General features: G+C 43.9%; 1 protein-coding gene across 1 annotated transcript in view; it reads left to right on the top strand.

Annotated features, from left to right (window-relative positions):
• The window catches only part of vps8 (VPS8 subunit of CORVET complex), a 961,193-nt gene that overhangs the window by 385,982 nt on the left and 548,279 nt on the right, over positions 1-26,932 (top strand). The window contains exons 36-38 of the mRNA XM_070876055.1: positions 7,701-7,790; positions 10,273-10,312; positions 25,087-25,190. Of these exons, the coding sequence (XP_070732156.1) occupies positions 7,701-7,790; positions 10,273-10,312; positions 25,087-25,190 (234 nt within the window). The remainder of the gene's footprint in view (positions 1-7,700; positions 7,791-10,272; positions 10,313-25,086; positions 25,191-26,932) is intronic.

Raw genomic sequence — 26,932 nt, 5'->3', positions numbered from 1 at the left:
TACCACACCTCTCATGATATGCCCATCCTGCACCTGCTGCCACTGAAGTCCGGGAAGTCATACAAACAACCTCAGCAATTGCCATCAACACTGTCATATACCCCCACCCCATCCCACGGAGGGAAAACCTCAAAGCAGATTGGAAGGCAATTCTCAGATCAGTATTAAAATGCTACGACTGAATATGCTGCCCTTTGAAGCACCGTGTGCAAGTCTCAGCTACTGAAATTAATTTTGCCCTTGGAAATGAGAGATGTTTAGTCCATTTCCCCTCCCTACACACATACGCATAGTGATATCAGCACTCCAAGAGGCAAGGGTAAGCACATCACATACCCACATCACATAATGATAAATATCAGGCCCGGGGTGAATAATTTTGTGCCTCACTTATTAACACCCCCGACTCCATTGAGATATTTATCTTCCTAGAATTATAATGCAAATTCTGGTTGGTCAGTAACTAACCCAGCAACACCTCCAGGGTGCATCAAAGTTAAATTCAGAGCCATATCAGGGCTTAATCCATTTAGGCCATCTTTCCTAAAATTTTAAAAAAATACATATTTTTTTTTCTTTTCCTTTATTCTTGCATTTATGTGTTGTTCAACACGATATCCATGGCAAAAAAGTTAAGTAAAATGGATCAGCAGATCTATGCTGTATTTTATGTCGAATATTACAAGGCAGTAACACATCACAGAATTCCAATGACATTTATAAACTACCCCAACTTAATCATTCGACCCATCTGTGTTAGTGGCTTGCACCACACTGCAGCCTGTGAGTTATCCATATGCAACAAAATAAATTTCAATAAAATACATTTTAAAGTAAATGAACTGAGGTATGAATATTTTTTCCAACAAATAAAAATCAAATAATATGTCTCTTTTTAGATTAAAAAAATCTCCAGTTGGATCTTAAAACCCAGTCTGTGTAAGGCGATTGATTCTCAGCAATTGATGATTGTTCCACCATTAATATTCAGTGTAAAATATATTTAAAGGCAACATTAGTCATGGCCCTTAATAAAATGATTTATATCATGAGCAAGATACTTTTAGCAAGCAGGTGCATACTTTGTACCTTTGTTTTTCAATATTAGTTTTGTTTGCTTTTTCAGAAGTTTTTCCCCTTGTTTATTTTTTCCTGTTCAGTTATTGTTTTGCTGTTCGCCATCCATCTCAGATGGTAGCTGCAGCATATTTTCCTAGGATTGTAGTCACTGCAGCCTTGTTTCAGTTCCTCACCCCAGCCTGGATAGAAACTCTCGCAGACATGTGTATCGTTTTGGTCTCCTTATCGAAGGAAGTATATACTTGCCTTGCAGAGACTGCAACAAAAGTTTACTAGATTGATTCCTGGTATGGGAGGATTGTCCTCTAAGGAGAGATTGAGGAGACAAGGCCTATATTCTCGAATTTAGAAGAATGGGAGTTGATCTCATTGAAAAATATAACATTCTTAAGGGGCTTGACAGGATAGATGCTGGGAGGATATTTCCCCTAGCTGGGGATTCTAGAACTAGGGAGTCATAGTCTCAGAATAAAGGGTCAGCCATTTAGGACTGAGATGAGGAGAAATTTCTTCACTTAGAGGGTTGTGAATCTTTGGAGTTCTCTACCCCAAAGGGCTGTGGATTCTCAGTCGTTGATCAGACATAGATCGATAGATTTTTGGATATTAAGGGAATTAAGGATATGGGGATAGTGCAGGAAGGCTGAGTTGCAGTCAAAGATCAGCCATGATCTTATTGAATGGCAGAGCAGGCTTGAAGGGCGGAATGGCCTATGCCAGTTCCTATTTCTTATGCTCGTATGACATACAGTGCCCTATCCAGATGTCTACCTAGAACTGACAAAACACACCCAACTGAGTTGAGCAACTTTATGCGACAGGCAGTCACAGGGACTTGTTAAACTTGTCTCCTTTTACAGAAACGAATTAACCATCTTATTCTATTGGCATGCCATTTTTTCTCTGTTACCTTTCATTTGCAGCTTTTTATCTGGTTGCAGGTCGTGGGAACAGTTATATAATAGTAATAATAAAATATCTAATGGAAGTGCTGAGCCTGTAGTTTCTTTGTTGCTTGACTGGACTGCTGCTTTTACTGACGCGGTGCACAGCAACAGTTAAGATAATCATTGTCCGAAAAGACCAACGAAAAGTAAAGCAACATAATCAAAGGAGCCTACTTTGTATTACTGGCATAATATACATTGGCAAAAACAAAATTGTTTCCAAACCTTAACACATGAACTTGGAATGTGTTGCAAGGTTGTAACACGTGGGGAAATTTAACCCCAAAAAATGTATGGATTTGGGTCGGGTGGGAGCTTAGAGTTAAAAATCTGAATCCCGACCCCAACCCGCCCAATTCTGGTTTTAACAGAGGTGGGACGGGGGTGCAGGCAGCCAACCTGCTTGCAGGAGGTGGGTTGGAATTTAAAATATTATAATGAGGCTCCATGCCTCGTGGTGATACACCATTTTAAATTTAACTGGGCGGCCGGGTTTCCCAGGCCTCTGGGAACCTGGCCGCTAAAGGGAGGTGAGTGCCTTCCCACTTACCTGCTGCATCCAGCATTTCTGCCTCGCCATCCCCCTGCAATCGGACCACCCCTCCCCGACCCTTCTATTCACCTCCCAACCTCCCCTCCAATCTCCGATTTTCCCCCCCTCCCCCTGACATCCGGCCTTCCAACCTCTTCCCTAGATTACCTTCTTGGCCTCCCTCCATCCTCTCTGCAGCCTGGTGCCACAGGCCTACCTGCCCAACAGCCAGCCAGCCTCCTTCTGGTTGGCTGTGGGCAGTAAACAGTGATTCCAAATGCTAATGTTAAATTCAGCAGGGACTGCAGGCAACCTGTTCTCTCGGGTTTCCCGACCGTTTTCCACCACGAGAGGAAATAGTTTATCTCCTTCTACCCAGAAACGCCTTTAATCCTCTTAAACATCTCAATTAGATCACCGCTTAATTTTCTCTACTCAAGGGAATACAAGCCTGGTCTATGCAACCTGTCCTCATAATTTAACCCTTTTAGCCCAGTATCATTCTGGTGAATCTGCACTGCACCCCCTCCAAGGCCAGTATATCCTTCTCTTGAGGTGCAGTGCCCAGAAACTAATGCGGATGATACTAAGTTGGGTGGCAGTGTGAGCTGCGAGGAGGATGCTATTAGGCTGCAGAGTGACTTGGATAGGTTAGGTGAGTGGGCAAATGCATGGCAGATGAAGTATAATGTGGATAAATGTGAGGTTATCCACTTTGGTGGTAAAAACAGAGAGACAGACTATTATCTGAATGGTGACAGATTAGGAAAAGGGAAGGTGCAACGAGACCTGGGTGTCATGGTACATCAGTCATTGAAGGTTGGCATGCAGGTACAGCAGGCGGTTAAGAAAGCAAATGGCATGTTGGCCTTCATAGCGAGGGGATTTGAATACAGGGGCAGGGAGGTGTTGCTACAGTTGTACAGGGCCTTGGTGAGGCCACACCTGGAGTATTGTGTACAGTTTTGGTCTCCTAACTTGAGGAAGGACATTCTTGCTATTGAGGGAGTGCAGCGAAGGTTCACCAGACTGATTCCCGGGATGGCGGGACTGACCTATCAAGAAAGATTGGATCAATTGGGCTTGTATTCACTGGAGTTCAGAAGAATGAGAGGGGACCTCATAGAAACGTTTAAAATTCTGACGGGTTTAGACAGGTTAGATGCAGAAAGAATGTTCCCAATGTTGGGGAGGTCCAGAACCAGGGGTCACAGTCTGAGGATAAGGGGTAAGCCATTTAGGACCGAGATGAGGAGAAACTTCTTCACCCAGAGAGTGGTGAACCTGTGGAATTCTCTACCACAGAAAGTAGTTGAGGCCAATTCACTAAATATATTCAAAAGGGAGTTAGATGAAGTCCTTACTACTCGGGGGATCAAGGGTTATGGCGAGAAAGCAGGAAGGGGGTACTGAAGTTTCATGTTCAGCCATGAACTCATTGAATGGCGGTGCAGGCTAGAAGGGCTGAATGGCCTGCTCCTGCACCTATTTTCTATGTTTCTATGTTTCTATGTTAATACTCATCATATAGATTATAACAGAGGATACTTGTTGCTGTGTATATGTTGAGTTGGAATTCATGGAGGGGCTTCAGTCTCTGATATTTGATTTAATTTTGACCATGGATGTCGTGGCAGACAGAGATGGGAGGCTCCCTTGATTGAGTCACATGATTTTGAGCTGGAGAACTTATCAGGTTGTATTACACTCGATATATCAAGAAATTAGAATGCCATGTATATATTGTAAGTTAGTTTTTTGGACTATTGTTAGAGCAGAAAATGATCCAGGTCCAGTTTTATGTTCTTATGATGGCCTTTTTCTCTTTATGTATTTCTGAGTTTATTTATCTCTCAGTCATGATTATTGTAGATATCTACAAGTCTTCCAAAGTATTAATAAGATAACATATCATGTAATTGTGTTTGCATTTAAGCAGCACATTTGGATGTGGAGTAAGAGTCATTTTCACGAATAGTGTGCCTGTTCTCCATTTGGTGGTGATTAGACTGCAGCTTAATCGTTAGCAATTCTCTTACTTTTTTTAATATGGATTTTTTTTGTCCACTCGATACAAACCAATGACTTTTGTTGTAGCTATGTAACAGTTAATAAAAAGAGGCACACAGCATATATTTTATTTCATGTTCTGTTTTACATCATGTAGGTTGTGTAGCCTTGGTTATTTTTATTGGATTTTGTCACTGTAGTTGTCTTTACAGTGGAATCTCAGCAAATGAACCACCTAAGGCAGTGGCATCCAAGCATTTCTCTTCACTGGTAACACAGATTTATGCTATAGAACTCTGGCGCTCACATATTAAATTGAAATCCAAGTTCCCATTAAGTTGCATATCAATGTCTTCCTGGACTATGCCACAGATATTTAGGAGGTAATTTTCAACTTCGCTGCCTAGACAGTTACCTGGTGGAGCGAATTGCCCACCCAATGTAGAACCTACCTGAATTTCATCCCATTGTGAATCAATGGTATAAGAAAATCGGGCAGGTTTTACAGGTGGACAACAACAACAACAACATGTATTTATATAGCGCCTTTAATGTAGTGAAATGTCCCAAGGCGCTTCACTGGAGTATTATGAGATAAAAAATTTGACACTGCGCCGCATAAGAAGAAATTAGCGCAGGTGAACAAAAGCTTGGTCAAAGAGGTATGTTTTAAGGAATGTATTGAAGGAGGAAAGAGAGGTTGAGGCAGGGAGTGCCAGAGCTTTGGGCCTAGGCAACAGAAGGCACGGCCACAATGGTTGAGAGATTATGATCAGGGATACTCAAGAGGTCAGAATTAGAGGAGCGCAGACATCTTGGCGGGGGGGGGGGGTGTTGTGGGGCTGGAGGAGATTACAGAGATAGGGAGGGACGAGGCTATGGAGGGATTTGAAAATAAGGTTAAGAATTTTGAAACTGAGGCGTTGCTTAACCGGAAGTCAGTATAGGTCAGTGAGCACAGGGGTGATGGGTGAGCGGGACTTGGTGCAAGTTAGGACACGGTCAGCGAGTTTTGGATCACCTCTAGTTTAAGTAGGGTAGAATGTGGGAGGCCAGCCAGGAGGAGTGTGTTGGAATAGTCAAGTCTCGAAGTAACCAAGGCATGGACAGGCATCAACTTCACCAGGTTACCACCCAGACCGGGAAGTTGAGTGTGTCCTTTTTAGTCCCTGTTCCTCGACTGATGTGCAGTAGTTATACTGAGTCATTACTGTAATTGAACCTAGTTTTAACCATGTATGTACCAAAGCACATAATATACTACACCACGGACAACAATGCATTATCTTGACACGGTAAATTTGCACATTTTATGTTTATCTCTAGGGCCTGAGTTTGAAACCAGCTCCGTCTGATGGAATGCAGGATTGCTTTCTCTGCTGGCTTTAAGAGTCTGAAGTGGCTCAGTGGGTAGCACACTCGCCGCTGAGTTAGAGGCCCCAAGTTTTCACATGATTTGCTCCTGATTTTTAGGAGCAACTGGTGGAGAACGGAGTATCTTAGAAATCGCAATTCTCCACATTTAAGTTTTCTGCAGTTCTAGTCAGAACAGTTTCACTTTGGAACAGAATGTTTTTTCCAAAAGGGGGCGTGTCCAGCCACTGACGCCTGATTTGAAAGTTTCCACAGTGAAAACGTACTCCAAACTAACTTAGAATGGAGCAAGTGAAGATTTTTGTAGGCCTGAAAAAACCTTGTCTACACATTAAACAAATCAGGCGCAGGTTACAAATTAGGCGTCAGGAACGAGTTGGGGGAGGGGGGGGGAAGGGAATTCATTACATTCTACAATAAATCTTTAGTTATACTTATACAAATATTATACAAATAATTCCAACCTGAATAAAAATTTATAAGCAAAGAAAAGATTAAATAAACCATGTCCCTACCTGTGTGAAAGTGCTTCAGGCAGGGAGAATGCTGCAGGAAGCCTCACAAGTTGAGGCAGCCATTCCCGACGGTGGGGGGGGGGGGGGAGGCCCCCCTGCCGTCGGTCGGGCCCGTCGGGAAACGGCTGCCTCAACCTCTGAGGCTTCCTGCAGCCTTCTCACTGCTGCAAGAAGCCTCAGTGCTGATGTGCTGATGGCAATGTGGTTTTATTAAAAAATTTTAAAAATTGAACAGCTACAAAGAACTACAAAAATGGCCGAGTGCCAATGTTTCCTTCACACTGCGCGTGCGCGAACGCTCCAACGCGCACGCGCAGGGTTGCCGGCACGAAAAAAACTCATTTAAATGGTACCCGCCCTCTCCTACTTACAAAATTGGCGCGAGTGGTAGGCTCCGCCCCCTGGGTGCCGCGCCAAGCTGACATCGAGCTGCATCTGTTTTGCCGCATGTGGAAACTTGGGGCCAGAGTGTTGTGGGTTCAAGTCCCACTCCAGGGGACTTGAGCACACAAATCTAGGCTGACATCCCAGTGCAGTGCTGAGGGAGTGTTGCACTGTTGGAGGTGCTGCCTTTCGGATGAGACATTTAACCAAACTCCCATCTGTTCTCTCAGGTGGACGTAAAAGATCCCATGCCACTATTTTGAAGAAGAGCAGGGGAGTTATCCCCGGTGTCCTGGTCAATATTTATCCCTCAATCAACTTAACAAAAACAGATTATCTGGTCATTATCACATTACTGTTTGTGGGAGCTTGTTGTGCGCAAATTGGCTGCCGAGTTTCCCACATTACAACAGTGACTAAGTTCCAGAAGTATTTTATTGGCTGTAAAGTGCTTTGAGATGTCTGGTGGTCGTGAAAGGCGCTATATAAATGTAAGTCTTTCCTTCTTTCTTAAGTGAAATGAGCTGGAAGCTTTTTCAACCCAACTGCCATTGATCATGTACACAATACAAAACTGTCGTCAGTTTGGCATAAACTGAGACTCTTACTAAGTCCACAAGTATAGGTCATTTGGGAAGTCTGAAAATTGACACTGTTCCCATAAGAAGTGCCTTTCTGAAGCACGGCGTCGAGGCAGGGTCGAGTAAGCTTTATTTAGCGTCTGAGTGCACTGTACTTGATCTGTGAGTCTGAGTACAACAATTCAGCAACAATTATAAATGTAGTTATGTAGAGGTTGTCTTTGTATGTAACCTGTTTGTAGCTGGAATTTTAACTTGACATGTATTTATTACTTAGATTACAAAGAGGCATAAACTCCATGAAGCCTCGGCCTACTTACTGGAGAAGAAGGGGGATGTGCATGGTGCCTTTTCAGTCCTGCTTGAGGTATCAATGTTACATAGTAACCAGATTTTTTCTCAAATCTGTTGACAAATGGGTTGACAAATTAGTCAGTAGTTGGTAGTTAATTTTAAAGATCAGTTGTGATTGCATTAAAGTGTGAAGAATGTTTATATTTTGAGCTTTTTAATTTCTTGGATGTTTATATTTTTGCCCTTCCAAAAGTAGAATTGGCACTTGGAATGTTGTAAGTTTTTTTTATTTTCTGAGGGTGGTGCCAGATATTTTGCCTCTTCACATCGGGGGACTTGGCTTTCTGAAGCCATTTTTCTTCAAAAGGCACACAAATGTTTTCATTTGCAACAATAATCCTACTTCAGGATTGGTGCTCTCTTTTTCTCTGTCCTCATCCCCAATCCAACCAAAAAAAGTTAAATGCTGTGCTGTGTTACCAAGTAATCCAGTGTTTCTAGTCCATCAGTTCAGTCTTCCTTAAAAATAGGTATTAAAAGGCCAGATTGGAAAATCCAAAATCCTTCAACTGCCCTGGTGATAATTTGGCCCTTAGCACTAAATCACGCTATGGTTTTTCCCCTGACTCCTTTAGTACCTTCTACTCCTTTGAGCACCTCACCTTGTTCCACACCTCTCGCCTCTCCTTCAATATCCTTCTTGTCAACGTCTCTTTCCCCAAGCCCCATCTGAGTTTCTCACAAAGATATTCTCCCTTGGCCTCTACACTGAGCGACAATTCATCCTCGGTAATTTTGTTTTCCATTTCTGCTCTCTTTACCCAGTCTTCTCTGATTTCACTACCCTGTCATCCCTCACCTCTCCTTCATGCAACTCCTGTACACTGTACTTATACCCTAGAAATGCAAACCCTGACCACAGGGGGTGAACTTGTGGGAGACACTCCTCACCTGGGTTTCCAGGCATAAAAGGGGAGGTCCCACCCAGGGTCAGGCTCCTTGGTCCTGGGGAATAAAGGAAGATCACGCAGTGACAGTGTCTGCAGTGCATGCCTCGTGTGAATTTGTAATAAGGTGCAGGGACACCACAGTTACCTTTAATAACAAGTGCGAGGTGTTATTTGTCATTAAAGTTAAAACCATCCATTAGCTGTTTCCGATCTGCCCTTCCATTCAATTTTTTCATGACGACAAACCTTTTCTCCGGCTACCTGGTGTCCTGAATCTCGGTTCCTTTCCTATCTCCCTTCATGTGCTCTCTGAGCTTTTTGGGAGTCATTTTCACTTTCATTGCATGAGCAGTACTATCTGGTGGAGCAGATTGCCTGATTTTCATCCCATTGCTTTCAATGAGTTGAAAACTGAACAAGTTCTACAGTGGATGGGTGATTTCCTCCAGTTAAGCATTGGGGAAACTAAAGCCATTGTTTCTGGCCCCGCTGCAAACTCTGTAACCTTACCGTTGATTTAATTCCCCTACCTGCCAATTTCTCGGTCTGAACCAGACTCTTTGCAATCTTGGTATTCTTTTCAACCCCAAGCAGAGCATCTGACCTTATATCCTCTCTATTACATCGACCTCTATCTCCATAACATTGCATGCTCCACCTCTACCTCAGCCCATCTGCCCAGATACCATCATCCATGCCTTTGTCAACTGTCTATTTCAATGCTCTGCCAGCTTGCTGCTCACTTTCCACCCTTCATAACCTTCAGCTCATCCAAAACTCTGCTGTTAGTAACTTATCCTGCATACCCATCCCCCTTGTCTTTGCTGGCCTATATTGACGCCCGGTCCAAAATGCCTCAAATTTAAATTAATTCCTGGCCTTGTCCTTCCCCATCTCTGTCACCTCCGAAGCAACCAACCCCCTTCCGGACTCTCTCTTCCTCCAACTCTGGTCTCTTATGCTTCCTCTCTTTCTTTTGCCCACCAATGGTGTCTGTGCCTTCAGCTGTTTAGGGCCCATACTAAGGAATTTCCATCTCTAAACACTCCACCGTCCTCTCCTCCTTAAAGACCCTTCTTAAAACTCTCCTCTTTAACTAAGTTTTTGGTATCCATTTTTTTGATTGCTTATTTTTACATAGTAGATTTACATTGTGCCTTGGGATATTTTTCTACCGTTAAGGGCATTGCAAATGCAAGCTGCTAAGAGGACACGCGTAAAAAGCTATTCAGACAAGAGCCAGAAAATCACAGCCAAGTAGCAGTAAGAGATGAATCACTTTTGATTGTAACTCCTTGCTTTGCAGGGGATGTATGTATCACTAATTTCTAAATATACCTGCTTTACAGTTATCATCTGCTTTTCAGCAATAGGCACAGTTTACTTGGAAAGGCAACCACCTTTGATTCAAGTTAATGCAAAAGAGTAATTTTGCCTTTTGGGACCAGTTTGAGTGAGACGAACAAAAACTATTTTCAAGGACATGTCTAATCAAGCTGGGTGTTTTTTTTTTAACAAAACTTAGTCAAATACTATGTTGTGCACCAGCTGCAGTTATACCACACAATCAGAGCTAGTGAGTAATCAAACATTTTATTTTTTTAGATTTTGAAACACAAGCTGTCTTTGTTTACAGATGGTGCAAGTAAGTAACAATTTAACTGTTTTTAACACACAACAGTATTATTTTGGCAGTTTTAAAATAGCTGAATCTGAATATTTATAGCTGAAGCTGAGAGATTGTAATTTTGATGTTTGATATCAACAGCTCACCCTATAGACTGTAGGGGCTATCATCATAGGCAGTCCCTCGAAATCGAGGAAGACTTGCTTCCACTCCAAAAGTGAGTTCTCAGGTGACTGAACAGTCCAATACGGGAATTACAGTCTGTGTCACAGGTAGAACAGACAGTCGTTGGAGGAAAGGGTGGGTGGGGAGTCTGGTTTGCCGCACGCTCCTTCTGCTGCCTGCGCTTATTTTCTGCATGCTCTATTGGAAAATGTAGGGGCTATATACAACTCTCAAAGCTGGTTTCTGACCAAGTCAAAGTTAACCACATGTGTCACACTTTCTGGGTCATAGAGTTTGTGTTAACATAGGGCTTATCCTTTAAGATAACTACAATCCTGTAATTCACCAAATGCAGGTGTCATCGATTCTATTTCATCTCAATGTTATATCTGTTATGCCTGTTAATTGTCCGGAGCCAAGTATTCATCACGCACCAAACAAACTTAGTTTTCATTCAAGTTTTTTTTTCCATTTAAATACTTAGAATACAGCAGAGGAGGACAAAGGGTTTAATTAAGAGGGGGAAAATAGAGTATGAGAGGAAGCTTGCCGGAAACATAAAAAATGACTGCAAAAGCTTCTATAGATATGTGAAGAGAAAAAGATTAGTGAAGACAAACATAGGTCCCTTGCAGTCGGATTCGGGTGAATTTATAAAGGGGAACAAAGAAATGGCAGACCAATTGAACAAGTACTTTGGTTCTGTCTTCACAAAGGAAGACACGAATAACCTTCCGAATGTACTAGGGGTCCGAAGGTCTAGTGAGAAGGAGGAACTGAAGGATATCCTTATTAGGTGGGAAATTGTGTTCGGGAAATTGACGGGATTAAAGGCCGATAAATCTCCAGGGCCTGATAGTCTACATCCCAGAATACTTAAGGAAGTGACCCAAGAAATAGTGGAAGCATTGGTGATAATTTTCCAACAGTCTATTCAACACCACCTCCAGTGTGCCAGTGCAGCCTTCGTCCGCCTGAGGAAAAGACCAGGCCCTCAAATCTGTCACCAAGCTCATGGTTTACAGGGCTGTAGTAATATCCGCCCTTCTGTATGGCTCGGAGACATGGACCATGTACAGTAGACACCTCAAGTCGCTGGAGAAATACCACGAACAATGTCTCCATAAAATCCTGCAAATCTCCTGGGAAGACAGACACACTAACGTTAGTGTCCTCGACCAGGCACTGACCACACTCGATCAGTTCTGCTGGGCAGGCCACATTGTTTGCATGCCAGACACGAGACTCCCAAAGCAAGCGCTCTACTTAGAACTCCTTCACGGCAAACAAGCCAAAGGTGGGCAGAGGAAATGTTACAAGGACACCCTCAAAGCCTCCCTGATAAAGTACAACATCCCCACTGACACATGGGAATCCCTGGCCAAAGACTGTCCCAAGTGGAGGAAGTGCATCCGGGAGGGCGCTGAGCACCTCCAGTCTCATCGCCGAGATCAAGTGCAAGCAGCGGAAAGAGCGTGTGGCAAACCAGCCTCACCCACCCTTTCCCTCAACGACTATCTGTTCCACCTGTGACGGGGACTCTGGTTCTTGTAGTGGGCTGTTCAGTCACCTAAGGACTAATATTTAGAGTGGAAGCAAGTCTTCCTCAATTGTGTGGGACTGTATGATGATGATGTGTAGAAGTATGCAAAAAAAAATTACGTTCAGCAAATTTTCTCCATTCTCCCTGCACCTCAGACAATGTTACTCACTTCAGTGATCCCTCAAGCTGGAAGCCAGATTGTCTTGAATTATTGATTTATTTTACACTCCTTGTCAGTTGTTCTCACCAACAGATATGAGGTTCATTTGGCACTAGCCAGACATCCATTTTTTTCTGGAAAAACCTTGTTGGTCACAGGAAGAGGGCAGTCGTGCTGTAGACAAAATTCTTTTTTCATATCCTATTTAGAATCCCAAATTTCTATTGAAGTAAATGCAATATTAACTCAACAACAACAACTTGTATTTTGTTTCAAGGCGCTTCACAGGAGCGTAATCAGACAAAAATTGACACCAAGCCAAAAAAGGAGATATTAGGACAGGTGGCCAAACGCTTGGTCAAAGCGGTAGGTTTTGTCTTAAAGGAGGGGAGAGAGTTGAGGAGAGGTAGAGAGATTTGTGAAGGGAGTTCCAGAGCTTAAGGCTTAAACAACTGAAAGCATGGCCTTCTCAATGGTGGGGGCGAAGGAAGTGGGAGATTCACAAGAGGCCAGAGTTGGAGGAATGCAGCAATTGTAAAATCGAGGCATTCCTAGACCGGGAGCCAATGTAGATCAGCAAGCACAGGGGTGATGGATGAACTGGACTTGGTACGAGTTAAGATATGAGCAGCAGAGTTTTGGATGAGCTCAAGTTTATGGACGGTGGAAGATGGGAGGCTGGCTTGGAGTGTATTGGAATAGAAGTAACAAAAGCATGGATGAGAATTTTAGAAGCAGATGGGTTGAGGCTGTAGCGGAGATGGGCAATATTATAGAGGTGGAAGTAGGAGGTCTTGGTGATGGAGAGGAAATGGGGTCGGAAGCTCAGCTCAGGGTCAAGAAACACCACCTAGATTGAGAACAGTATGGTTCAGCCTCAGACAATGGTCAGAGAGGGGGATGTATTTAGTGGCTAGAGAACGGAGTTTGTGGTGGGGCTGGAGATGTTGGCTCCAGTCTTCCCAATGTTTAATAGGAAGAAATTTGGGCTCATCCAAGACTGGATGTCGGACATGCAGTCTGACAACTCAAACAGTAGAGGGGTTGAGATAGAGCTGGGTGTCATCAGCGTACATGTGGAAAGTGACGCTCTGTTTTCAGATGATGTCGCCGAGGGGCAGCATGTAGATGAGACATAGGAAGGGGCCAAGGATAGATCTTTGGAGAACTCCAGAGGTAAGGTGCGGGGACAGTAAGAGAAGACATTACAGGAGATTCTCTGGCTATGACTGGATAGGTAATATTCCACTCTTGAGTTTACAAGTACTTTTACACTATAGGATTGCAGCCAACTGCAAATGCGTAGTTCCTCCATTAGCTGTGCTCCATAGTGTTTCAGGAATCAGTGTCATTGCAAATTCAAAGAGGTACATTTTTGTAATCATGATAAGGGAGCTGGTTTCAGTTATGTTAAATATGAGAAGCCTGTCCCGTACATTTGCTTTCTTTGGGTCAAAACTTGCCAACATTAAACAGACTTGTGATTGTGGTATTGTACTTGTAGATCTGTAAAGAAATCCATCAATGCGATTTCTAGGAAAGTGCATTAAAGATAGCATCAAACCAAAGATGGCATCAAACCACACAATATAAAGCTTTACCATTAACTGCTGTGACTTGAGAAAAAAAACGAGTACTAGAGTCTTAAAAAGATCAGCTCCCAATAAGGTGAATAAAAGCAAAAGAGCAGAAGCATGGAGTTGGTTCACTTTCCAAGAATATAGGGGTCAAAATTTGGTACCGCCGTTTTTGAGGAGGTGTCACCTCTTGAGCTGATTTAACCGCATTAGGTGTAGGCTCCAACTGCCCAATTCAGTTTTTACCCACCCAAAGATGAGAGGGCAGCGCTAAAAAATGGCGTTGCACACTCATCCTCGGGTGGAAGTTTAGGAAGCCTACTCAATTTCACAACAGGAGGCTGCCACCATGCTAGGAAAAAAAAAAAGTGGAAGAGAAAAAAAACGAAAACTTCTCCGATTCACATGCACACTTCCCCACTCTTAAAACTAATGAAAACATGCAGAAATAAATAAGGAGAAAAACTTACCTTCCTTTCTGGGCGATTCTGAGAAACGCTCTATATCCACCACTTTTTTCAGGCTGTACGGCCGCCTGCCGGTACAGCAGCAGTACAAAGCAAATATTGTGACAGAGGTGTCAGAGACGTTGTACACTGGATGATGTCACCACACGGGTGGCGTTAGCCGGCGTAGCATTGCCTCTTGGTGCCTCTGCCAAAGAGCCTACTGAATTTCAGCCAGGGCATGGACACCGCTTAACGACAACCGTAGGCCTTTGCCGCCCGTTTGCCACTACCACTGGTGGTAACGGGGGCATCCACAACCAAAGTTTGATTCCATAGTGTGAAGCAAAACGTAAAAATACCTTACATTGCATTGTGTACAATTTGAAACCACCTCTTCTCTCTGACTGCAGATTTAATACTAGTGTCATGCAGGTATAGGTATTGCCACAGTGTAATTAGGTGAGAATCATTCAATTTCCAATCTGCTCCAAGCTATATAGATTCGAGTCTGATGATTGGATATTGTGTATCCTTGTGCTCTGGCCAGCATAATTGGATTTCCATAGCCTGAGGTTCTGCTTCTGTAACTGGCAGACCTTCAAAATACACTTTGAATAAGTAACAGATTTGATGTGGTTTAAATGAGACAAATACTGCTTTGGTAGCTCTTTTGTTTAAATATTTATAAATAGGATGTGAGTAAAACATTTTTCTTACTCTCTGAAAGTTACTCATTTATTTGTAACATGTTTTCATAAACACGCACTTTCTCGTGACATTTTTCAACTAATGCCCTTTTGCATTGTTCATTAATTTATTGTTACTAATAACATCTCCTGCACAGACCCTTTACATAGCTAAACTCAGAATTATTTAACCAGTAACTTGTTTGTTGGACTGAAGCAAGTTGAGTGAAAGCCACCAAACGAGGGAAAAGTTGGCTTTTATTAATTATCAGAACTCAACAATGAAGGTTGTTGACTTGCTGAATCCTGATGGAATTTATAATGCTGATTAGTAAAAGAATGGTTAGAAATATTTTAGGAGTGAGGTTCACAATATTTTTGTGGATACCATATTTATCTTGGGACATTATGGAGTAATTTGGGATTAATATTCAAGTATAGCATGTTATGTATGTAAATCTGTAATTACCATGTCTAACCACCAGATGGCTTATCCCCTGGAGTCCCAAGGGATCCCATAATCCCTTGGGAGCACCTGTCTATAAAGAGGCCTCACAGGCTGGAGAGGCACTCTGAGATCTGTAATAAAGGACTATGGTCACACTTACTTTGAGCTTGCAGTATTTAGTCTGACTCCTTATCCAAGACATAACAACTGGCGATGAGATACAGATGACGAGCCCCAATGCAACAATGTAGAGAACTGTGGGCATCCTGGAGAAATTTTCGAAGGGAGATCATTGGGCAACCTCTGTGGAGCGACTTGACCAATACTTCGTGGCCAACGAGCTGGAAGGAGAAGGGAATGCTGCTAAAAGAAGGGCGATCCTCCTCACCGTTTGTGGGGCACCAACATATGGCTTCATGAAAAACCTGCTCACTCCAGCAAAACCCACAGACAGGTTGTATGATGAGTTGTGCACGCTGGTCCGGGAGCATCTAAACCCGAAGGAAAGCGTTCTGATGGTGAGGTATCGGTTCTGCATGTATAAGAGGTTGAAGGCCAGAAAGTGGTGAGCTACGTCGCCAAGCTAAAGCGCCTTGCAGGACATTGCGAATTTTGAAGGACACTTGGAGCATATGTTCAGGGACTTATTTATACTTGGCATTGGCCATGAAGTAATACTTCGCAAACTTTTGACTGCAGAGACCCCAACCTTGAGTAAAGCCATAGCGATAGCCCAGGCATACATCGCCACCAGTGACAATACCAAACAAATTTCCCAGCACACTAGTGCTGCTGCAAGTACTGTGAACAAAGTAACGTTTTCGAATCGAAATGTACATGGCAGGACTTGCACGTCTGTAGCTGCACGTCCACAGATGACTCAGAGTCCGTCATCAAGGCAATTAACACCTTGGGGGTGATCATCGATTCCATTCATACCGCTTCAAACGATACATTTGCAAGGGCTGTGGAACAATAGCAGGCGAGCTGCAAACCACCATGTTGCAGAGGAGGACAGATCCACGGTGGATCATGACTAACCAGAGCCTCAGACCAAGGAGGCAGAGGTATATGGGGTGCACACATTTACCTCAAAGTGCCCCCGATAATGCTAAAGGTTGAAATAAATGGATTCCTGGTGTCTGTGGAGCTGGACACGGGTGCAGGCCAGTCCATAATGAGTAAAAAGACTTTTGATAAGTTGTGGTGCAACAAGGCTTCAAAGCCAGTCCTGACTCCCATTCGTACCAAACTCAGAACGTACACAAAGGAACTGATTCCTGTAATTGGCAGTGCTACCGTAAAGGTCTCCGACGATGGAGCGGTGCACAATTTACCACTCTGGATGGTAATGGGCGATAGCCCCACGCTGTTCGGCAGGAACTGGCTGGGAAAAACACGCTGGAATTGGGGCGCCTTCTGAGTGCTTTCGTCTGTCGACGACATCTCATGTGCCCAGGTCCTTAGCAAGTTCCCTTCGCTGTTCGAACCAGGCATCGGAAAGTTCCAAGGAGCAAAAGTGCAGATCCATTTGATTCCGGAGGCGCAACCCATCCATCACAAGACGCGAGCGGTACCTTACATGATGAGAGAGAGGGTAGAGATCGAGCTGGAAAGGCTGCAATGAGAGGACATCATTTCGCCGATCGAATTCAATGAGTGGATCAGTCCGATTGTTCCAGTCCTCAAGAGAGACAGCACCGTCAGAATCTGTGGTGACTACAAAGTAACCATCAATCGTTTCTCACTGCAGGATCAATACCCACTACCAAAGGCAGACGACCTATTTGCGACGCTGGCGGGAGGAAAAACGTTCATGAAGCTGGACTAGACCTCTGTCTACATGACGCAGGAGCTGGAGGAATCTTCGAAAGGCCTCACCTGTATCAACACGCACAAAGGTCTTTTCGTTTACAACAGATGCCCGTTTGGGGTTCAATCGGTCGCGGTGATATTCCAGAGGAACATGGAAAGCTTGCTGAAGTCGGTCCCGTGCACCGTGGTCTTCCAGGACGACATCTTGTTACAGGTCTGGACACCATCGAGCACCTGCAGAACCTGGAGGAGGCTCTTAGTCGGTTTAATCGTGTGGGGCTCAGGCTAAAACGCTCAGTGCGTTTTCCTGGCGACTGAAGTGGAGTTCCTGGGGAGAAGAATTGCGACGGAAGGCATCAGGCCCGCTGATTCAAAGATGGAAGCAATCAAAAACGCACCAAGACCACAGAACATGACGGAGCTGCAGTCGTTTCTTGGACTCCTGAACTATTTTGGTAACTTCTTACCGGATCTTAGCACATTGTTAGAACCCCTGCACTCTTTACTGTGTAAAGGAGATGAATGGGTATAGGGTAAAAGCCAAGAAAATGCCTTTGAGAAAGCTAGGAAGCTATTATGTTCAAACAAATTGCTTGTGTTGTACGATCCATGTAGAAATTTGGTACTAGCATGTGATGTGTCGTCGTACGGGGCCGGGTGTGTATTGCAACCAGCTAATGAATTTGGGAAATTGCAACCGGTTGCTTATGCATCCAGAAGTCTGTCTAAGGCCGAGAGGGCCTACAGTATGATCGAAAAAGAAATGTTAGCGTGTGTTTACGGGGTAAGGAAAATGCATCAATATCTGCTCGGGCTCAAATTTGAATTGGAAACCGACTATAAGCTGCTTATATCCCTCTTTTCTGAAAATAAGGGGATAAATACGAATGCATCGGCCCGCATCCAGAGATGGGCGCTCACGTTGTCTGCATACAACTATGCCATCCACCACAGGCCAGGCACAGAAAACTGTGCCGATGCTCTCAGTAGGCTACCATTGCCCACCACAGGGGTGGCGATGGCACAGCCTGCAGATTTAGTTATGGTAATGGAAGCATTCGAGAGTGAGCAATCACCTGTTACCGCCCGACAGATTAGAACCTGGACGATCCTTAGTTAAAAAAAACTGTGCGCTCCACTGGAGTTAGTCTAGTGTCCCATTAAAGATGCAGGAAGAAATAAAGCCATACCAGCGGCGCAAAGATGAAATGTCTGTACAGGCAGACTGCCTCCTATGGGGTAATCGGGTAGTTGTGCCAAAAAAGAGCAGGGACACTTTCATTAGTGATCTCCCCAGTACCCACCCAGGCATTGTAATGATGAAAGCGATAGCCAGATCCCACGTGTGGTGGCCCGGTATCGATGCTGACTTAGAGTCCTGTGTGCACAAATGTAATACATGTTCCCAGTTAAGCAATGCACCCAGGGAGGCGCCACTAAGTTTATGGTCTAGGGTTCATGTCGACTATGCAGGCCCATTCTTGGGAAAAATGTTTTTAGTGGTTGTAGATGCATACTCCAAGTGGATTGAATGTATGATAATGTTGACAAGCATGTCCGCTGCCACCATTGAAAGCCTACGGGCCATGTTTGCCATGCACGGTCTGCCTGATGTCCTTGTAAGTGACAATGGGCCGTGCTTTACCAGGGCCGAATTCAAGGAATTCATGACCACAATGGGGTCAAACATGTCACATCTGCCCCCATTTAAGCCAGCGTCCAACGGTCAGGTACAACGAGCAGTTCAAACAATCAAGCAGAGCTTGAAACGGGTAATTGAAGGCTCACTGCAGACTCGCTTATCCCAAGTCCTGCTTAGTTACCGCACAAGACCCCACTCGCTCACCGGGGTCCCTCCCGCTGAACTGCTCATGAAAAGGGCACTTAAGACAAGGCTCTCGTTAGTACACCCTGATCTACACGAACAGGTAGACAGCAGGCGGCTTCAACAGAGTACATATCATGATCGCACAAATGTGTCACGTGAAATTGAAATAAATGACCCTGTATTTGTGTTGAACTATGGACAAGGTCCCAAGTGGATTGCTGGCACTGTTTTGGCCAAAGAGGGGAGTAGGGTATTTGTGGTCAAACTGGCAAATGGACTTGCCTGCAGAAAACACTTGGACCAAACCAAACTCAGATTTACGGACTATCTAGAACAACCCACAATAGATGCTACCTTTTTTGACCCTCCAACACACACACACAAGTGGCAACTGACCCAGCAGTTGACCACGAAGCAGAACCCGTCACCTGCAGCAGTACAGCAAGGCCAGCTGCGCAGCAGCCCAGCAAAGGCCCAACACCAGCATTTGCACCGAGACAATCAACCACGGAAAGGAAGGCCCCAGATCGACTCACATTGTAAATAGTTACACTGTTGACTTTTGGGGGGCAAGGGAGGAGTGTTATGTATGTAAACCTGTAATGACCATGTCTAACCACCAGATGGCTTATCCCCTGGAGTCCCAACGGATCCCATAATCCCTTAGAAGCGCCTGTATATAAGGAGGCCTCACAGGCTGGAGTGGCACTCTGAGATCTGTTATAAAGCACTACGGTCACACTTATTTTGAGCTTGTAGTATCTAGTCTGACTCCTTATCCAAGACATAACATAGTGAAGATGTGCATGTTAGATTTTATTCATGTTTGACATTGTGTGCATGCATGGCTTTTTTTCAATTTCAAAAAGTCAGTGCTGAGGATGCTGCAGTGATATGGAAGGAGAGGATAGAAAGGCAGGAGTATTGGTGGAATTCTACTGATCGATGCCTGTGTCAGGATTAGAGTATCATAGAATCATAGAAATGTACGGCACAGAAGGAGCCCATTGTGTATGTGCCGGCCAAAAAGAGCTATCCAACCTAATCCCACTTTCGGGCTCTTGGTCCATGGCCTTGTAGGTTACATAGAAACATAGAAAATAGGTGCAGGAGTAGGCCATTCGGCCCTTCAAGCCTGCATCACCATTCAATAAGATCATGGCTGATCATTCCCTCAGTACCCCTTTCCTGCTTTCTCTCCACACCCCTTGATCCCCTTAGTCATAAGGGCCATATCTAACTCCCTCTTGAATATATCTAGCAAACTGGCATCAACAACTCTCTGCGGTAGGGAATTCCACAGGTTAACAACTCTGAGTGAAGAAGTTTCTCCTCATCTCAGTCCTAAATGGCTTATCCCTTATTCTGAGATTATGTCCCCTGGTTCTGGACTTCCCCAATATCGGAACCATTCTTCCTGCATCTAAAATGTCCAGTCCCGTCAGAATTTTATGTTTCTATGAGATCCCCTCTCATCCTTCTAAACTCCAATGTATAAAGGCCCAGTTGATCCAGTCTCTCCTCATATGTCAGTCCTGCCATCCCTGGAATCAGTCTGGTGAACCTTCGCTGCACTTCCTCAATAGCAAGAACTTCCTTCCTCAGATTAGTAGACCAAAACTGAACACACTATTCCAGGTGAGGCCTCACCAAGGCCCTGTACAACTGCAGTAAGACCTCCCTGCTCCTATGTCAAGTGCATATCCAAGTATTTTTTAAATGTAATGAGGGTTTCTGCCTCTACTACCATTTTCAAGTAGTGTGTTCCAGATCCCCCATCACCCTCTGGGTGTAAAAAGATTGTCGTCAACACCCCCCCCCCCTCCCCCCCTCTAATCATTCTACCAATTACTTCAAACCTATGCCTCCTGGTTGTTGACCTCTCTGCTAAGTGATTAGGTCTTTACTCATAATTTTATACACCTTAATCAAGTCTCCTCTCAGCCTCCTCTGTTCCAAAGCAAGCAACCCCAGCCTACCCAATCTTTCCTTATAGCTCAAATTCTCCAGTCCTGGCAACATCCTCGTAAATCTCCTCTGTACCTTCTAGAGTGCAATTACATCTTTCATTTAATCTGGTGACCAGAACTGTATGCAATACTCTCGCTGTGCTCTAACTCGTGGTTTATACGGTTCATCAAAACCTCCCTGCTAATGTATTCTATGCCTCGGCTAATAAAGGAAAGTATCCCATATGCCATCTTAACCACCTTATCTACCTGTCCTGCTACCTTCAGGGATCTGTGGACATGCGCTCCAAGGTCCCTCTGTTCCTGTACACTTGTAAGTATCCTACCATTTAATATGTATTCCCTTGCCTTGTTGGCCCTCCGCATTACCTAACACTTCTCCGGATTAAATTCCATTTGACACTTTTCTGCCCACCTGATCAGTCCATTGATATCTTCCTGCAGTCTATAGCTTTCTTCCTCACAAATTTTTGTAGCAAAACAACCAAGGGCCATGCTGCTATTTGTCGGCTGGCACGGACATGATGGGCCAAAATTGCCTCCTTCTGCGCTGTAAATTTCTACGTTTCTATGTGGCCCTTTTCGAGGAACCAACTAGAGGGCTGGCCATCCTAGACTGGGTGATATGTAATGAGAATGTAACATAATTAGCAATCATGTTGTGCGAGGCCCCTTGGGGAAGAGTGACCATAATATGGTAGAATTCTTTATTAAGCTGGAGAGTGACACAGTTAATTCACAAACTAGGGTCCTGAACTTAAGGAAAGGTAACTTCGATGGTATAAGACATGAATTGGCTAGAATAGACTGGCGAATGATACTTAAAGGGTTGACGGTGGATAGGCAATGGCAAACATTTAAAGATCAGATGGATGAACTTCAACAATTGTACATCCCTGTCTGGAGTAAAAATAAAATGGGAAAGGTGGCTCAACCGTGGCAATCAAGGGAAATTAAGGATAGAGTTAGATCCAAGAAAGAGGCATTTAAATTGGCCAGAAAAAGCAGCAAAGCTGAGGACTGGGAGAAATTTAGAATTCAGCAGAGGAGGTCAAAAGGGAAAATAGAGTATGAGAGGAAGCTTGCTCGGAACATTAAAAACTGACTGCAAAAGCTTCTATAGATATGTGAAGAGAAAAAGATTAGTGAAGACAAACGTAGGTCCCTTGCAGTCAGATTCAGATGAATTTATAATGGGGAACAAAGAAATAGCAGACCAGTTGAACAAATACTTTGGTTCTGTCTTCACGAAAGAAGACACAAATAACCTTCCAGAAATACCAGGGGACCGAGGGTCAAGTGAGAAGGAGGAACTGAAGGAAATCCTTATTGGGCGTGAAATTGTGTTGGGAAATTGATGGGATTGAAGGCCGATAAATCCCTGGGGCCTGATAGTCTGGATCCCAGACTACTTAAGGAAGTGGCCATAGAAATAGTGGATGCATTGCTGATCATTTTCAAACAGTCCATCGACTCTGGATCAGTTCCTATGGACTGGAGTGTAGCTAATGTAACACCACTTTTTTAAAAAGGAGGGAGAGAGAAAACTGGTAATTATAGAAAACCGGTTAGCGTGATATCAGTAGTGGGAAAAATGTTGGAATCAATTATTAAAGATGAAATAACTGCATTTGGAAAGCAGTGACAGGATCGGTCCAAGTCAGCATGGATTTATGAAAGGGAAATCATGCTTGACAAATCTTCTAGAATTTTTTGAGGATATAACTAGTAGAGTGGATAAGGGAGAACCAGTGGATATGGTATATTTGACTTTCAAAAGGCTTTTGACAAGGTCCCACACAAGAGATTGGTGTGCAAAATTAAAGCACATGGTATTGGGGGTAATGCACTGATGTGGATAGAGAACTGGTTGGCAGACAGGAAGCAGAGAGTCGGGATAAACGGGTCCTTTTCAGAATGGCAGGCAGTGACTAGTGAGGTGCTGCAGGGCTCAGTGCTGGGACCCCAGCTATTTACAATATACATCAATGATTTAGATGAAGGAATTGAGTGTAATATCTCCAAGTTTGCAGATGACACTAAACTGGGTGGCGATGTGAGCTGTGAGGAGGATGCTAAGAGGCTGCAGGGTGACTTGGACAGATTAGGTGAGTGGGCAAATGCATGGCAGATGCAGTATAATGTGGATAAATGTGAGGTTATCCACTTTGGTGGCAAAAACACCAAGAATATTACCTGAATGGTGGCAGATTAAGAAAAGGGGAGGTGCAACGAGACCTGGGTGTCATGGTTCATCAGTCATTGAAAGTTGGCATGCAGGTACAGCAGGCGGTGAAGAAGGCAAATGGCTCGTTGGCCTTCATAGCTAGGGGATTTGAGTAAAGGAGCAGGGAGGTTTTACTGCAGTTGTACAGAGCCTTGGTGAGGCCTCACCTGGAATATTGTGTTCAGTTTTGGTCTCCTAATCTGAGGAAGGACGTTCTTTCTATTGAGGGAGTGCAGCAAAGATTCACCAGACTGATTCCCAGGATGGCAGGATTGACCTATGAGGAGAGACTGGATTGACTGGGCCTGTATTCACTGGAGTTTAGAAGGATGCGAGGGGATCTCATAGAAACATATAAAATTCTGACGGGACTGGGCAGGTTAGATGCAGGAAGAATGTTCCCGATGTTGGGGATGTCCAGAACCAGTGGACATAGTCTAAGGATAAGGGGTAAGCCATTTAGGACTGAGATGAGGAGAAACTTCTTCACTCGGAGAGTTGTTAACCTGTGGAATTCCCTGCCGCAGAGAGTTGTTGATCCCAGTTTATTCAATATATTCAAGAGGGAGTTAGAAATGGCATGTACGGCTAAGGGGATCAAGGGGTATGGAAAGAAAGCAGGAAAGGGGTACTGAGGGAATGATCAGCCATAGTCTTATTGAATGGTGGTGCAGGCTCGAAGGGCCGTATGGCCTACTGCTGCACCGATTTTCTATGTGCTTCTGAGGTAGATTTTGGTTACTCCAGTAATCATTTTGGAGATTGAGATTTTGCCTGGTTTATAGTGACCAACAGAGGTGAGACGTCGGGGAATCCAACTTTCTTCTATGTTGGTATGTATTGATATTCGATATAATTTTATCACCCTAGTGATTAGTTTCACTTTGTTTTTAATCAATTTTGTTTGCTGATGTAACCTGTGCTGACTGTGCCGCTTCCTCTTGGAAACAAATCTGAGCTTTAATTCTTTGTACCATAACTGATAAATAACGACAGTGTGCACAAGGTAAAGAGTCACTGTCCATTTGGATCTGGTTTCATGTCTTAGGTTCGCATAGATGTTTACCATGGACCATTTTTTTACAGTTTCTTTTCATGATCCTTTTAATTTGCATACATGTCATATTGCTGATAGCTTGTATTCTGCTTTAGATTTATCTACCAGATGGCAGTAACCCAAAAACAGCTGTTTCCAAAACCACCAGGTCCATGAAATTTGAACAACAAACTGATAAATAAGAAGCGTAAACACACATACGTCTGAGTTGCATACTTTGAGGGCTGGGATGCCACGGTCTCGAAATCTGTGAACCACAGGTTGGGATCACAGTGGTACTCATCTAGGTATCTTCATCAAAGCTAAATATGTAGATTGCAAATTGAGTAGAAAGTAACTTTTCACTCACATTTGGTGTATTTTCAAATTAGGTGTTAAGTGCCTAGCATTGCAGATGGAAGATATATTGACGGAGGAAGACCTGGTATTAATTTCTGTGGGATCTGAAGAGAGTATCTGCTATATAAATACTATGGGTTGAGTTTTCAGGCCTCCCGTCTGGCAGAAATGGTGTGATAGTTCCCCCAAATTGTGACAAAAAATTAAACACCCCTTCCCCGCTGCCATTATGGCCATGGCGATCTTCCCCTTGGCCTACTACTGGGCAGCTGGAGCAGGAATGCTCCTCTGAGCCTAAGGATAATACTGCATGCTGCTGATAGCCTGGGCTCGCCCACTCCCTCGGCCTCATCTTCCTGCCCCCGAATCCCCACCTTTGCATCCTGCAGCTGCCGCCAGCTCCCCATTATGCAGAAATGGTACATTGTCCTGTTGAACTGCCTTGTGGCTCTTGCATGAGTTTATGCTGTGGAGAGCTACTGTAAGCTGTTGCATAGTATTCACACACCATTATGCGATTCTCCGCAGGAGAGAAAAATGAAGAAACAGTGCAAGCTGCAGAATCCACGTTAGAAGAGACAATTGCATTATGTCAACGCAATTCGCACAGTCTGAACCAACAGCAGCGGGAGGTGAGTGCAGAGCCTTTCCCGAGTGTGATTTTCAGACTTTTATGTAATTTTTCTTCCTTCTGCTTTTCTCCTCCCTCTTAAATTCCCTCACTGCCATATCTCACTTGCACAAATTTTAGTCAGTCCAAAGATAAAGGGATGTTCTTGGCTGTGAACTGTTACACTGCATAGTAGAAGTCATTGACAGAGGATCAGCAGAAGTCACTGACAGAGGATCAGCAGGAGTGCTGGTGGGGAAAAGAAGTAATAAGAAAAAATTTGGGGCACAGTGGAGATTATGGGGTGATTTGATAGAGCTGTTAAATTTCTAAAAGGATGGGACAGGGTAGATCGAAACAAACTGTTTCCAGTGATTGAACTTTCTAAAACCTGGATATAAAGTTAAACCTAAGAGATTTAGGACAGAAAGCAGGATAAATTGTTTTACACCTGAGGATTGTGAGGCTGTGGAATTCACTTCTGGAGTTAGAGATTGAAGCAGAGTTCATGTCAACATTTGAGAATAAATTAGATAGGTGATTGAAGCAAAGAAAGATTAATGGATCTGAGAACAGGATAGGCATATGGAATTAGAACTATTGTCCATATGGAGCATAAACAACAAAACAGACTGGTCGGGTCATATAGCCAGTTTGTGTGTTGTAATTTCTATGGAATTCTGTGTAATGTTCCAGCCAGTGTTTTCTCTTCATTGAGATAGAACACTATCTAATGCCTTACATTTCCCGTCCTAGAAGCATGACTCATTAACAACCTATTTGTAACACGCTGCTATTTTTCAATAAATCTTTCCCTAGCCTCCTGTAGGTCCATTGAAGACTGGTTGGTACAAGGAGATCAGTTTTCTGCACACTGCACACTCAGTGCATGCATGGATTGTCCTGCCTGCACAGGCACCGAGTCTCCTGGTGTCAGTGTGCAATTTTGTATCATAAAGTAGGCAGTGGGCCTGAGGATTGTTGCAGAACTCGTTCTATGCAAATACATGTTCAGTCGTGAAACATTCCACTGCCTAGAACCAGCTTTGCACATTCAGTAGATTGGAAAAGAGGGCAGTTATTCTAACAACAGATTAAGACTCATGAAACTGGCCTCCACTACTGTCGACTACATGGAAGTCAGGTATTTTATGTTTAGAAGTGCTGTGAATGGTACAGAAATTGTGTGTCTGCAGTCAACAGTACAATATCAAGGTAAAATGAGGGTGAAATTGCTGCTTTTTATAGCCCTGTTACCGCCTCCGGGGGGCAACACCGTTTTCATCCGGGGGAGGTGGGGGGTGCTCCAGCGTCCCGGGAAATTGCCCGAGGGTTTGCGGAAGCACTGCCTTGGTAGTGCCCCGGGCCACCGCGCAACCAGCGATGACACCAGGCGTTGAAGGTTCCGGCCTTGGAAGGTTACCGCCCCCAAATTCGTAGGGCAATTTCGCCCCCAATGTGTCTCAAATTCACGAAAATAGTGGGTTTCTGTATTCTTGTACTTTTTCCATAAATAAACTTAAAATTTCCCATCTTAGAAGTGATTTGAGGATTGATTTTCACTGCTGTTGAAAACTTTTAATTTGTACTTTATGTTTCCCTTATCTGATGACATGTTATGAATATACAAAGGACGTTCAATAGATTACTTCTTATTAAGCTTATACTTGCGCTAGTGTAATTGCACGTGTAATGATTGAGAAGGCTTGATCTTGAACAAATCAATTGCAACAATTCACTGCCTTTTCCAAGAATTTTTCTTCA

The sequence above is a fragment of the Pristiophorus japonicus genome, chromosome 3 (assembly GCF_044704955.1).
Source record: "Pristiophorus japonicus isolate sPriJap1 chromosome 3, sPriJap1.hap1, whole genome shotgun sequence".
NCBI lineage: Eukaryota > Metazoa > Chordata > Chondrichthyes > Pristiophoridae > Pristiophorus > Pristiophorus japonicus.
The sequence above is the reverse complement of the archived record's forward strand: the minus strand, read 5'-3'. Positions and strand labels throughout refer to the sequence as shown.